We start from the raw sequence: 14,473 nt of genomic DNA, 5'->3' as shown, positions 1-14,473 counted from the left end.
GTTTTCTCCTGTTGTTCCCCTGCGTTGTTTCACACCATTTGTACTGATTATGTGGGCGATGCTACACTGGCAATATTTGCATACACGCAGCAGAGTGTTTATTATTTCATGGTTGAAATTACCAGAAAAACAAACACCAAGATGTATAGTTTGCATTAAGCCAGAATAACACAGGGGATTTTCTGCACTGCTCTGCTGTTTTACTGTTACCAACTTTGCCGTGCTTAATAAAAACTGAATGTACAGTAGGCACAACAACTGACTGAGAGCCTCTTTTTCAATCCAGTGTGAACTAGATTTGATAAGGCTCAGACACTGTGTGATTGAGAGTAAGTTCTGACATTTGCTGCAGCAGCACCATCCCAACCTGAAATTATGAACAGCAATCAGCCACAACATGAAAACCACAAACAGCGTTGGAGAAAAGCACTGAAGAAATGGGTTACGTTAGGCAGCTAGTGAACTCTCTGTTGTTGAAGTAGGTGTGTTGAAGGTGGGACAAATGGGCACCGTGAGAATCTGAGTGATTTTGACAAGGACCTTGTTGTGATGGCGAGATCACTGGGTCAAAACATCTCCAGAGCTTGTGGCATGTTCTCACTATGCAGCGGTTCATACCTGCTAAAATGGGTTCCAAGGACAAACACTGAACCAACAACCGGGTTAAGGGCACCCAAGGTTCATTGGTGCTCATTGATGGGTAGCAAAGACTGGGGTGGGTGCTTCCATCCAGCACAGGTGCTACTGTTGCACAAATTGATGAAAACCTTAATGCTGACTATAATAGAAAGGAAAATGCACTGCATTGTAGCTTGATGTGTGACCACAGGATGGTTAGTGCATCCATGCTGACCCCTCTCCACTGACAAAAGTGCCTACAATGGGCATATCAGCTTGAGAATTGGAACATGGAGTGATAAAAGAATGAATGATTTGATGAATCTCGTTTTTTTTCTCACATTATATGAACAGCTAGTGCAAGAGTTGGCAGCAGGACGTGCTGTAGAATGAAGGCAAGCCAGTTCGTGAGGTGTTAAGTCCTGGTATTCATGTGGATCTTTGGTACGTACCATCTACTTAATTATGGTTGCGCACCATGTACGCGCACCATGGCAATAGTATTCCCTGCTGACAGTGGCATTGTTCTGTAGAGAAATGCTCCCTTCGCTGCAGAAATTGTTCAAGAACGGATTGAGGAGCATGACAAAGAGTTCAAGGCTTTAATTTCCCTCTAAATTTCCAAGATTCCATTCTAATCAAGCATTTGCGGGATGTACAGGAAAAAACAGTCTAATCCATGGAGGCCTCCCATTGAAGCTTCTTGTTCTTGAAGGATTTGCTGCAAATGTTTTGGTGCCTGATACCACAGCACATCTTCACTGGTCTTTGTTGTTTCATGCCTCAATGGATCAGGATTGTTTTGGCAGCGTAATGGAGATGTACACAACATTATGCAGTTAGTTGTACTGCTGTGGCTGATCTGTGTATAATAACTGCAAATACTAACTAGCTTTACATGCAAAATGAATCTGTTTATAGCTGTGCAATACAATTTTTTGACTCTGTTTGTTTTGTCTTACCAATGCATTGGATGGCAATAAACACGACCACCAGCAGTGAGAGTGATGATAACCAGCGCTCAGAGAGAAGTATTTACACAGCACGGAAAACAAAAGACAAACACGGAGAAAGGGAAAAATCTCAAAAATGTGATGTACATGAGAAAACCATCCCTTTTCACCGACCTAGAACTTGCCTAAATACGAGGACTTTAAGTGATTTAGCTCCCACATTCCTACTTCTTTTAAAATCGAATCCAAGTTTTTGCTGTAATTTCTGATAATATTTCTTTGCTTTCTAATTAAACTTTATGAAAACTGGAAATACAATATAAACTCAGATGGGTTTTGGATGATATTGGACACAGATTTTTTTTCTGAAATCTGAAAATAACAGTAACCAAAAGAATAACTGTGAAAAAGGGCACAGAGCAAAGGAGTCCTCTGACACACGGCCCTGTCTATTAAGGTATGAAGAGGCTGCTTTTAAAACCTGCTCCTTGCCCTGCTGATCTGCATAGCTCAGGCTGCTGGTGTGGGCAACGCAACGTAATGTGATATGATGTGAAGTTGGCTCTACATGTTCCTCCACCGCCCAGAACAGCCCCGAAGGCAGCAAAGCATGAAGACAGACAGAAAGGTCTCAGATGTAGGAAGCGGTTTGACCTTGTGCAAACAAACTGAAGACACTGGGGTTGGAGTGCATTTCATATCAGTGCCCAAAGAGACAGGTTCAACCTTTATTTCGTGGCCAGAGCTCCAAGTTCAGCCGGCACATCAAGTGTCTTTTAACAGTTTAAAAAAAAAAAGATCTTTCTTCCACATCAGTGAAGCTGTTTTCATTACTAAAGGTTCACGAAAGAGTTTTTATTCTTGATCCCTTTCAAATTAAGTAAATTGAAAAGAGGCTGGCCCCTGCTCAGCGAGAGGCTCTCGTTGAATCACGTCTGATGTCGTGTACCTCAAAGGGAGCCAGGGCCATGCCAGTGTTTAGAGACTGCAGAAGCGAACGAGAGCCTGAGCAGTACAGTAGAGTACTGAGAATAAGAGCAAAGGCACACAATGACACAGAGGAAGGAATAACAATGAGTGCTGTGCCGCAGTGTTATGTGATTCTTCCGTGAACAAAGACACAGAACGCGGCGCAGGGGTTGTGCGTGTGCGTGTTAGGGATTATTATCAGAACACGAGGAACATGTATTGTATATATCATTTCACTAATTACTGTTCCATGCTCTAATTACACTGCAGCAGGGACAGTCTCAACTCTCAGATCCTTGCCTGCGCAAAATCTCTATATGACTTCCATCGTCAATAACACACATACACACACTAAAACGGAAAAAAAAGGTGGTTTTCCTCCTTTTGAAAATCAGATCTGCTCCCCATGCTCTCCATGCAGCTGTCATTCTTCTCTTTCTTCATCCTTTGTCAGCTTTGCCTAGACTCATCTTCACTCAAATGTCTGGAAAGCACGATTGAAATACAGACACGTGGAATCTGAGGATACGTTTCAGCTGTAAGAATGTTGGAAAGAGTGATGTCCGCCAAAATGACATTTATTTGGCTGATTTAGAAGACAGGCGGCAGGGTAAGTCCAATTTATGACCACCGCAAAAGAGGATTTAATCAAATTAGATGCAAAGTTGATGGTCCAGTGTAGTTTTTAAGAGAGGAACTGTAAGCTGGGTGCCCTGTGTTCTGCACATCTTGTTCATTTAATTCTGAAGAAGCTGTGTTGACCAGAGAAAGCAGGCTACAGATATTTATCATAACAAACAGCATAAAAAATCACAGCGGAATCCACAGTTCAAATTGCAGATTATGTTTCTGGACAGAGCAGCTAATGGGTGGACAGATAAATACCTCACTGAGCAAACACTGGCAAAGAAGCCCAATAAACACATAATAACAGGAGGGAAGAAACACTCGGAGTGATTTACTTTTTACCTACTTTGGATCAAAATGGCTGAACAATGAGTGCCAGAAATACACGCCATTTACAAATGCCCTGAAACATTGCACTGAAATGCTTTTTCTCTGTCATTTTTCATTAGGTACTAAATTGGACTCTGAATTTTGGGAGCATAAAGATGTTCATTTATATGCACATAACTTAGAAAATTGCTAAGATGTGCATGTTGCCTAAAAGGCAGCAATGTACCACAAAGGAATCTGAGTTTCCCGCCACACTGCTGTTGTGTACAGAATTATAATAACTGGTACAGAAGAACAGAAGTCAGCATGATTAATTGTTTTTCAGCAACCCTGTTCTAATTTAACCTAGATTTAGATGCTAGTTTGTACAAAAATTTTAATGACTTGGCGCACGGTTTTAATTAAGCTCTACATCTGACCAGGGAAGCTTTTTTTTTTTTTTTACCAAGTACAGACATGTTTAAAGACGATGATTCTTCAGGGTATTGGTCCAATAATACAACTGTTAACTCAGTGTGAAAATGGTCTGTAATGGGTACAGGTTCCGCGTGCAATAATCCTACTTAAGTAGAAAAAATTACTCATTATCAGCAAAATATATCACAAGTGAAAGTGCTCATTCTGCACAAAAATGACATTTATCATCATATCCTCACACTGTAGACTGAAAAGCAGACCATTAAATCGGGCTGCAGCTGTGTAACTTGCAGCATTCCAGATCTCATCTATAGTCAGAAGCTTTAGGCAGTGAATGGGAAGCTGAGATAACCTATATGGCACGAAAACTTCCTGTGCAATGAGCTTATTTTAACACAACAAGGTGAGAAGTTCGGCGAACTGCGGATTACCTCTGAGTCAGTCTGCAGCTTTCTCTGCATTGAGGGAGTCAGATGAGGTTTCAGTTCGTCATAAAGCTGCCCTACAGAAGCCTCAGCTAAGCAGATCCAGGAAGCACTGAAAGGACTTGATCTCCCCGATGACCTGCAAGTCCTTTGACATCACCCAGGAGGATGCAGGGCAATCCTGGTCCAGCAACTATCCAACTTCAGTCCTACTTCAGTACAGCAGTGGAGGACGTCTTGATAATCTGAGTACAAAGAAACCGAATGGAAGATGGATGACGCATGAACACATGTACAATTTTGATGGAGTACTTTTTTTCTCCCTGGCTGAAGTTGCATGCTGAGTTAAGGCCTGATTTAAGAGCTATTAAAATAAACAAAAACTGTTTTTGAGTTTAACTGGACACATAGCGCTGCTGCCTGAAGGTTTAGACGTTCAACATTAAAAGGATCGACAAGATTTTTCTTTTAAATCAGCTCTGTAAGTTCATGTAAAGTTTTCTTTGAGTTAAGGTCTGTGCCATGCATGACAAGTATGAGCTATTTCCTTATCTTTGCCCCTCAAAATTAAAGCTTTTGCACCATCTAGCGACTGCAAGTTAACATGAATGACCTCACAGAAAGGCATGACCACTGGAGGGCAGCACTGGTTTTCCCTGTCATAACTACCAGTTGTTAAAAGGCTTTTGCCTCAGTTTCTCTATAATGGCCTCATGTAATTCACAGCACATGTGAAATATACTGAAGGTGACTGTTGGTTTTGGTTTGAAGCGCAAAAAAGTTTTTTCTTTCACTATATTCTCAATATTTACATCCATAGAAAACCTGGAAATGGACTTATAGGGAAAGGACAGGCTCATTTAGTCATGAAAATCACTGAAGTTGCTCTCGAGCAAGACACTGGACGTCAAAATAGGCCAGTAGAGCTGCAGAGTAATCAGCAGTGTCAATGTGGGTGCAGGCTGCAGTCTGAGAGTGTGGATGCTTTAAACTATATGTACATGATAAAGCAGAACTGCAACAGAAAACACAAAAACAATTTATCGTATATTGCTAATAATGTGTGGAAATGTGGCATTGTACTATATAATAATAAAAACAACAATATATTAATAGTAATAACAAGAAATGGAGTTTGATGATGTTGTGAAGCAGCCCCCTCACCAACATAAAAGTCTATCTGACAGGAACAGTCAACGGACAGAAACCATGTTCACAGAGAAAGCACAGTTTTAGTTTTTTCATGTCAAAAATTAAAATCTAATGTGTGTGTATAAATTTAACACATATGCTGAAAAAAACAATAATAGATGTAAAAATATAATGATGGTATTTATGTACGAGAATGAAAACCACAATAAGAAACTGTACTGATGATTTATGCTTGTAAGAAAAGATCATGTGAGTCAGCTAGATCTTGTGACTCATGAAATAGATGGTCAGTATGTGCGGTCTGAAAAGAAGCATAGACGTTCTGTCGGCCCTCCATGTATCATTGAGCTTGATAGAAGACATTCTTTCCAGCAAAAACATCAGATCATATGGCGTACCAAAAACAAAGATTGTACAGGATTTGTCAGTAAACTAAGGCCTGCAGCGATGATCACACACAATGTGGTGATTCAGCACAGAAATAAGAATAATGAAGCAGTTGCAGATAAATTAACTTAAATGTGCTAACTGATTAGATGAAACAACCCATTCAGCAACTGTAGCTGACGTTGTGTGGATAATTCAATTGAGGGGAAGCCCAGCGCTGTCATTCAAGGTCAGCACACTAAAATAATTGTTATTCACAAGTGAGCCATACAAACAAATGGATGGAAGCAAGCTAGTTCACCTACTCCTTTTCTTTCCTTCCACACCATTTAGTGTAATGTATTGTTACACTAAATAAGATTTTGGGTATGGTTTTATTCAGCACTTTGTGAATATAACACAAGGCTTATTTTGTAAATTATGGTGCACTTTACAGGAAAATAGACGATAAAGCAGGGCATGTTATGAGGCAGAATGGCCTTTTGATTGACAGGCTGTTACCCTATTAGCATGCATAACTTCCTTGGTTATGCATGCCACGGCCGGTTTCAAAAGACCAAGATGGTGATGCCAAATGTCAACCTCAATGCATCAAAAGAGTAGGTAGGCTACAGAGCAATGGATGAAATAACTGTCACAACACCCATATTTAATATACAGTCTATAATTCTGTCAATATAAAACAAGACATCAGACAAAATACAAAGACTCGCTTTATTTACCATCACTAAAAATGACACATCAAAGAGTTTTATCAAAAAGCTTCTTCAAGTTTCCAGCAATCTCTGAGGTTTGTTTGTCGCAGGCACAGCAGGGTTTCACACCGGTACCATGAACATTTTATGAGAGTATTGCTTTGTCAAGTTTGTCTTCTCCTGCACAAGGAGACCTCAGATTTGTAATTTACTGTTTTTGGTCCGTACGCAGTTAACGATTTGACAATTCAAGTTTAAAATATAAAGCTTTGGTGAAAATTCACTAAGGAAGATCTTGAACCTCTCACTTGTAATTCATTGGGAATTTATGCCATCATCCTGCTTTTACACTTTGATCTGCTCCACCACTGCCTCTCTCTTTTTCAGTCAAAAATCCTTTCATCCATTTTTAATAGCACAGTGGTGAACAAATCAGTCGGCCTGTTGCTGCTCTTTAAATGTCACAGTGCATCTGTCATTCTGAATTTCAGACATATGATTCTGCAGCGCCAGCTTTTCCAGCAGGGTGATCCAGGCGTTTCAACTACAGCACCTTATTTAGTCCAACACTAGCAGGAGGATCCTTCCCATCTCTTATTCTTATCAAGGATGCGTCACATGAACAGTGTATAATCTCTACTTGTTCTCTGTCATCAGCGTCAATAAACATTCTTCGCTCTCTAGTGATTTCTCCTTAATGAATACAAACCACGTAAAACTTAATATATGTTTGAACATTTTTTCCTTTTTGTGACTTCGAGTAGTGTAAATACAAAATCAAGACATTAAATTCTATTTTAAGCTAAGCTACATAAAGAATATTATATGCAAGTACATAAATGGCTTTTTGTGGTATAAAAAAACGAACACAACAGTTCATAAACACATCTAGAGTGTGATGTTATCAGTGTATTCAGACGGAATCAATAGGTCAAAATGGAGCCGGGACCATTTTTAAAGTGACTTTGCCATGTAGTGTTCTGTTAAAGCTGAAAGTTATTGACTTCTACATCTCTGAACAACTAGTCACATCACTACCTACACTCCTATTACATTTATTTTGGTAATAATTAGAAGTATCTATAGTAGGAAAAATTTAGGAAAACAGATAAGGCATTTCTTGAGAGGCAATCAATATAAAATAAAATTTAAAAAAAGCTGTGAGACACATTGAGCCAGTCAGTGGTTTGGACTGAAACACTCAATTGGAGAAGTGTCTCCAGCACATAACAGTGCAGTGCCAATATACTACCATCTGCTATTAGTAGAGCAGACATAGTATGGCAATATGAGAACTATTCTATTCCTTCAACTTGCAACACAGTTTCACCTGAAACTGTAAGGTCACAGCTGAACTTATCAGTTACTTTTCATGGAAGTGAACTCAGCCTTGCTCCAGTTTTGACAGCCGAGTCAGTGGAGTATTCGGTGGAGGTATCTCTCTGGGTTGTTCTCTCCTCCTCTCCTCAGTCCTGAGCTGGCTCTAGCTGGTCTCTCAGATGTCCCTGCAGGACTCTGGCTCTCAGGTAGTCCCATTTTTGTCCCCATTTCTCTTTCTGTTGTCGCTGCTGAGGTGTGTCTGCCGGACTCCGGGCTGCTCGGTGCTTCAGGATCAGTGTCCTCTCCACGATCCGTACGACTGCTGCTTGGTGAGCTCTCCCCAATCCTGAACAGCAAAGACTGGTTAAGGATCTGACACATGCAAAATGTTGAATGTTGTGCACATGTGCTATGCTATTAGTGTTCTTACCTGAGGTGATTGAAGGCTTGCAGCCAGTGTGAGCCCAGTGCAGCCCTTCCGTTAGTCCTCAGCCCTCTTCGGTGACTTCTTGCCCTCAGTCCTATCAAGGCCTGAGCAAGTTCAGCTTCATCTCTGTGGCCCCAAACCAGCTGAGCCCTCTGCTCTGCATCCTGGTCCCCCGCCGCCCTGAACAGCCTCTGGAGCTGCCACAGGTTCACGTTGCTGAAGATGTTCCCTGAGCCAGCCTTCCTGCTCCTCCTCTCGGCCAGCCGCCACAGGGAGGACGGGCCCGCCAACATGGAGGAAGAAGGGTGGGCGGGTCTGGTGTCCATTGAGGAAAACACGGGGAAAGGTGGCATACAAAGCAGGTTCTACTCTGTGGAGAAGGATGTAGGATGAAATGCTTTGTGATTTATATTTGACAAAATGCCGCACGAACACATAAAGTCTGTGTGGTCACGTACAAAGCACACGAGGACACAGCCAGCTGTCACAACACTCGGTCTGCTGTGGGTCTTCTGCTCTGATTCTTTAATCCTACTTTGGAAAATGAGTGACGAACTGGGCTCGAAAGCCCATTAAACTGCAGATGGTAACTTTATCTGTCTTTACGCACTTGTGCTATTAAGTGGGACACCAACAGGTAAGTGTAAGCTGAGTGACCAAGGTCATGGCCACATATGGATCAGTGGCCTTTCTGCTGAACTTTCTATCAGCTTGATCTCAAGTAAACGCTTACGTACTACCTTTACAGAGCTTTCAAGTGCCAACCAAGCAGAGGAGTGTGTTCTCCACCAACAGACTGAGGAACTCTTATGTCCTCCTGGCCATCAGACTGTACAACTCATCACTGACCAATGTGATTATTATAGAATGCCCATGCACCTGAGGTAGTTTGATAAAACTGTTCTGCTACTACCCATCAAAGTCACTGCAAATCACTTAAAATCACCGTGCTTTGAAATGTGTAAATACTGTACACTGAATTGTAATTACATTTAGTGTTCTATAGATTTTACAATTAGAAGCATATAGCACAGCATTGTACAGCAAGATTTTCAGAGTACATACTAACCTTTACTGTTAATGTTACTAACCTGCCTTTTTGTTATTATTTTATGTTGTAGTATGTAAGCTGCTGAACACTTGAATTTCCCTCAGGAATAATAAAGTATGTACATATCTATCTATCTGGAAGCTCTAACCACTTTTGAAAACCCATTATCTTGCCAACATAGTATCCACAGGTCAGGAATAAAGTTTCCCATCCTCTTTTAGCTGAGCTTAACTCTGCAGGGTCTCTATGTCCCCAGAGGTCTAAATATACAGAAACTATTTAACCCTACATGTTTCTTTTTGTTCTAAATATACTGCAATAGATTATTTGTGGATGCACTTTAAATATTCGTTTTTGTTTGTTTGTTTGTTTGTTTTTACAGGAGGGATGTATTATCACTGCCAGTTTCTAAACAAAGTTTCACATTGTTCTGTGCACAGCCCCTTCACTTCAAAGTGGGTTATTTGAGGACAGGTTTCTTGTAGATGATCATTGTTGCTCTACACAGAAACACATTTGTACACTGGCAGATCTTTGTATTTGTATCAGCAGCTGGTAACATTAACCACAGATCACTGGCTTCCTGACACTTTACTGTTTGCAAAACAAAGAGTTTCGGCTCAGTGGTGCACAGATATGGGGTCTCTGGCAGAACTAGAAGTTTCTGAGGGGAAATAAACTGAATCTTCGACATATCATTGGCTCTGTAAAAATCAAACACAACGAACGAACAACTTAAAACCGAATCCATGCTGCGTTTACTGCCCTGTGGCTAAAAAGCAATAAATCGCATGACAGTCATGTGAAAAAATAAATGGGCATCTGCTCACCAGAAGATGATCCAGAAATGCTCTTCCACGCTTTTTATCTTCTATCGCGTCTCCTTCCTTGTTGCATTCATCGCCGACCCTTTCTTTACCCAAACAAAACTGCCACAATGGCCGAACTGCTGCTAGACTGCGTGTGTCCAGCCTCGACTGCAATCAATTTGTGTCCTTGGGCAGGCTGTCACTTACAAATCAGCGGCGTCCAAAGCGACCAATCAGAGCGGAGCCGTGCGCTGCTCCCGCCTGTGCGCGCTGGAGATCTCTTCCACCAATGGCGGGTGAGGATGGGGGGAGGAGGGGAAGGGGGCCGGTCCCGCCTCCTGGCCACGTAGGGCGTGCTCGCTGAAATCCATTGACGTCAATGAGCCTGGCTGGCACGACAAGCGTCTGTCAATTATGTGAGAAAGAAGCAACATGTGAGGATCCCGCGCGGAAAGACGCAAACAGCGTGACGCACGGGCTCCGAGGCACCAAATGTGTATGAACGGAGCCAGTATTAGGCAGAACCCACGTCTACAAGGGTGGAAAAAAAATAAATCATGATGCTGACTGCATCTGGAGAAAGCAAAAGCATCTGTTGCATTTGTGTGCATGTGCGTAAAATACGGGAGGAGACGTGCCACAGACCCCCCGGTGAAAGTAGAAATCAGATGGCGCAGATGAGTGGACATGGATGTGTCCAGTGGAGGAGGAGCAGGGTTTGAATTACAGGCCACCCCCCTCTCCATCACCCAGCCCCCCAACACAGACGCTACATTCAACAGAGGAAACGGAAAAGACGAAACATAGGCTGCAAGAAGGTTTGTCATTTCAAAACCCCGGAGCCGTGGAAAGAACAGAGAGTTCCCTTTTTTTATTCCCAAAGGCTCCCTGTCCACTTTTGGCTAGTTTGCTTGGCCACAAACCCGGCCTCCCAGCCCCCCTGTTTTCACTTCTTTTTTTTTTGCCCATCTCTTCCCCAGCTGTTTGCAGCTGGCAAAAAACAGCACCCGCCCTGTTCGGGAATAAGGGACCGAGATTGACCGGAGGAGACGAGAGATGCCACCCGAGCTTCCTGCCCAGCCGGCCCAGCCGCAGGTGAGGAAGAGCTTCCTGAAGTTCCTCAAGAGTTTTCTGGGAATCGTGCGCATCCTGCAGATCGTGTTCGGAGCCGGGCTGTGGATCACCATCGCCGCCAACAAGTACGATGGCTCCATCCACTTTGTGCTGTTCGTCGCAGTCCTCTTCTGGCTCCTCACCCTCGCCCTCTTCTTCCTCACCCTCCTGGACAAGCAGGACCTGGTTCCGCTGCTGGGAGGGGAGCGCTGGTTGTGCACCAACCTGGCGCACGACGTGGCCGCCACCGTGCTCTACCTGCCGGCCGTAGGTGTCATGATCTACAAGACGGATCGCAACTCGTTCTGCAACCTGGAGGCGTACAAGCACCCCTGCCTGTTTAAGATCTACCTGACAGCCACCGTGTTCGCCTGCCTGTGCTGCCTGGCTTACCTCCTGTCGGTCACTTTTGGGGCGTGCAGGAAGTGTCGAGGAGAACAGACGGTCATCAGTTGAGACTAAACTGGGTGTGATGTCCATGAGGGGATGCGTGTGGATCCGCAGCAAGATGAGGAATAGTTAACTTCACTGTAATTTCACTCAACAGTTACTCTTATCCCAGATTTACCCTCTACTGTCTCCCCTCTCCCAGCCTTCCACCTTTATGTTGAGGCAGAAACAGGCCTTATTATCAGTGTTTTCAACAGTTGCTGTGAACAGCAGCTCATCCTACAGAGGCCAGAAGCTATAAAGAATGTTTATCTAATTGGTAATGTGCACAAGTTGCATGTGTTTGTCTTCTAGATTGGCAATTTAATGCCACTTTCCCTCATACAAAACATTATCATACTCATGTATGAACCTATTATAGCAGTATTTAGTGTTTACAGTCTTAATATACATTTTGCAGATTTGTGTTGGTACTGACTGGGTAACTGTCTGAAACCTCTCATAGGATTGCTACAGTTTTTTTTTTTTTTTTTTTTTACAAGGCATTCTTTTTATTACCTTTTTTAAAAATATGTATTTTTATGTGTTTTTGTACAAAAGCAAACTATACTGAACAGTTATTGACACGTGCTGGGTTGACTTTATCTCTTACACAATGAAATACTTGTCAGCTGTTTTTGTTTTGTCTATAACACAAACATTGCGTGCAGCTTTTTTTTTTTTTTTAAATCAGTGCCTTCTGTCAGAATGCTGTATACTCAACGAGGTTGTGGCAACCGCAGACCCAACAGCATCGATGTATTTGGTGCTGCAGTGTGTATGCTGACCAGAACTGCTCCTCAAGTGTTCATTATGTAAATCCAGAGAGCAAAAAGAGTAAGAATAAAGACGAGTACGAGAGAGAGAGAGAGAGTCGGTGAGATGTTTCTTTGGTTCTGATTCTTTGTTGGTAAATAGAAGCCTTTGAAGAAGCTGCTTGAGGAAAATGTTTGTAAAAATGCTTTAGTGCTTTGAGTTAAATTTGGAGAAAGATCGTGCTTTAAATGGCTTTTTCCAAATGAAACACAGATTTAGAAAAGACTCGCAACGGAAGCCCTCAGGAACTTCCTGTTGGGAGATAAAAGCCTCACCCAATCAGCAGGGATCCTTTATATGCTATGCCACTTAACCACATCAAAGACACAGATCCTCAGACCTATCTGTGTTTAAAGCAGCCGCTCACACATAACGTCCATGTGCTGTATGATAGAGAGAATGTGTGTGGTGCTGGAGAGTGATCCTACTTTTAGATACAATGTGAGTGAGTGTGTGTGTGTGTGTGTGTTTTCTGTTGTGAACAATAATCTGGGAAGAGGCTTGGCTTTACCGGAACAGTCTGTTGGGGTTCTGGAGGTGGGCTGAAGTTCAGCCAATGAAAAGGAAGCCAAGCGGTGGAAGATGATTCAATGTCTGTTACAGTCAGCATCCAGTTCCCTAAAAACATGCTGCAGACGAGTTGCTTCAACAGCACCCAAAGCCGCACTTTGGTTACAGTGTTTGGTTGCCTTTATACAGTCAGCAAGGAGGAGTCATTACTCTGCGTCTGTTCTCAGATTTGTGTTCGTATTTTGCACACTTGTTGCTGATGTGGGAGAACATGTGGTTAAAAAGACGGCAGATTAAATACACAAACTTCTCCTGTTTTTTTCTTTCTCGCATGCCAGCAACTGAACGTGATTTACATGCAAGAGTCAAAAGCAAGTCAACAGAAATGCAGATATTAGGATATAAATCAGCATTAATATCTTAAAGGCAGCTGACAGGTGTATATAAAGACATGAGAAATTCAGTGCACTTCTGTGGGTGCTAGGGTGACATCTGTGGCCAGAGCTGCAGGCGTGGAAGGGTTAATGTTAAGCAGCTGCAGCACCGGGATATAAATCTAGTACTTCTAAAGGAGAAAAGGAGCCCACCCCAGACACACACGCACACTCCCACCCACCCTCGTCTCCTCTGAGGGTTCCGAAAGAAGTGTTGTCCTGTCCACGTGTCGGCGCCTGTGGAAACACACTGTTGTATACAGCCAAGTGGAGACGGTACACAGCAGCTCTGTGTGCTGCATAAACAAAGCACCCCATCCAGGGTTCTGTTTGATACTGAAATTAACCACAGTGAATCATTTAAGTTTTGGATGACTCACAACTATAGCGTATGCTGACAATTAAAGCCAGAAAAGGATTCTCCACATTTACCCTGAAAGTCTTTATTCAGCTCACCACATTAACAGGCTCCTTATTATTACACTGACCACAGTTTAAAGACTTGTAGGTTTGCAGTTGGAGCTCATTTTGAGTTACATTACATTTCACTGTCTAAACAATGAACTCACTGAATCACAGGTAATGAGACTGGAATCCTTTGTCTCGGGGTGTGGGCGCTACAAGAGTGAAGTTGTTGTATTTTTTCCCCAGCTGCACAGGCAGTAAAGAAAAGCCAGACAACTTGGTATAATAAGGACATATAGGGGCAGGCACTGCTCCAGAGTGCCAACTGTGTGATATTTATTTTGGCTAGTCAACCAAAGAAACATTTCCTGTATGTGCTCACCCACCCGTCTGCAAGAGACCAACCATCCAGGAGTCATCGCAGCCCCTTCAAACGGTTTCTCTGCCCCTCCCTGTGGAAGAACAGCATCCTGTTGCACACTGTTGTCATGGATTGACTGACTGAAGTGAGAAAATAACTCCAAAAATCTCAAATCTAAGACTGAGTTATGAAGTGCAAATGGATAACAATGACACAACTGTGACT

General features: G+C 42.6%; 2 protein-coding genes across 3 annotated transcripts; one reads left to right on the top strand and one right to left on the bottom strand.

Annotated features, from left to right (window-relative positions):
• Positions 1-6,578: 6,578 nt before the first annotated feature.
• LOC110948516 (arginine vasopressin-induced protein 1) lies at positions 6,579-10,584 on the bottom strand. Of its 2 annotated transcripts, none has more exons than XM_022190070.2 (3): positions 10,202-10,584; positions 8,324-8,685; positions 6,579-8,239 (listed from the first exon to the last, which is right to left on the bottom strand). In XM_022190070.2, exons 2-3 carry the CDS (start codon positions 8,671-8,673, stop codon positions 7,987-7,989), a joined length of 603 nt encoding a protein of 200 aa, XP_022045762.1. In that variant the 5' UTR covers positions 8,674-8,685; positions 10,202-10,584; the 3' UTR covers positions 6,579-7,986. The 2 variants fall into 2 exon arrangements, with proteins under 2 accessions (XP_022045762.1, XP_022045761.1); XM_022190069.2 differs by having other exon boundaries at positions 8,324-8,690; positions 10,202-10,441.
• Positions 10,585-11,086: 502 nt separating this feature from the next.
• On the top strand, positions 11,087-12,587 carry marveld1 (MARVEL domain containing 1). The gene has a single exon (XM_022190072.2). The coding sequence runs from the start codon at positions 11,237-11,239 to the stop codon at positions 11,747-11,749; it is 513 nt and encodes a 170-aa protein (XP_022045764.1). The 5' UTR covers positions 11,087-11,236; the 3' UTR covers positions 11,750-12,587.
• The last annotated feature ends 1,886 nt before the right edge of the window (positions 12,588-14,473 follow it).

The sequence above is a fragment of the Acanthochromis polyacanthus genome, chromosome 15 (assembly GCF_021347895.1).
Source record: "Acanthochromis polyacanthus isolate Apoly-LR-REF ecotype Palm Island chromosome 15, KAUST_Apoly_ChrSc, whole genome shotgun sequence".
Taxonomy (NCBI): domain Eukaryota; kingdom Metazoa; phylum Chordata; class Actinopteri; family Pomacentridae; genus Acanthochromis; species Acanthochromis polyacanthus.
The sequence above is the reverse complement of the archived record's forward strand: the minus strand, read 5'-3'. Positions and strand labels throughout refer to the sequence as shown.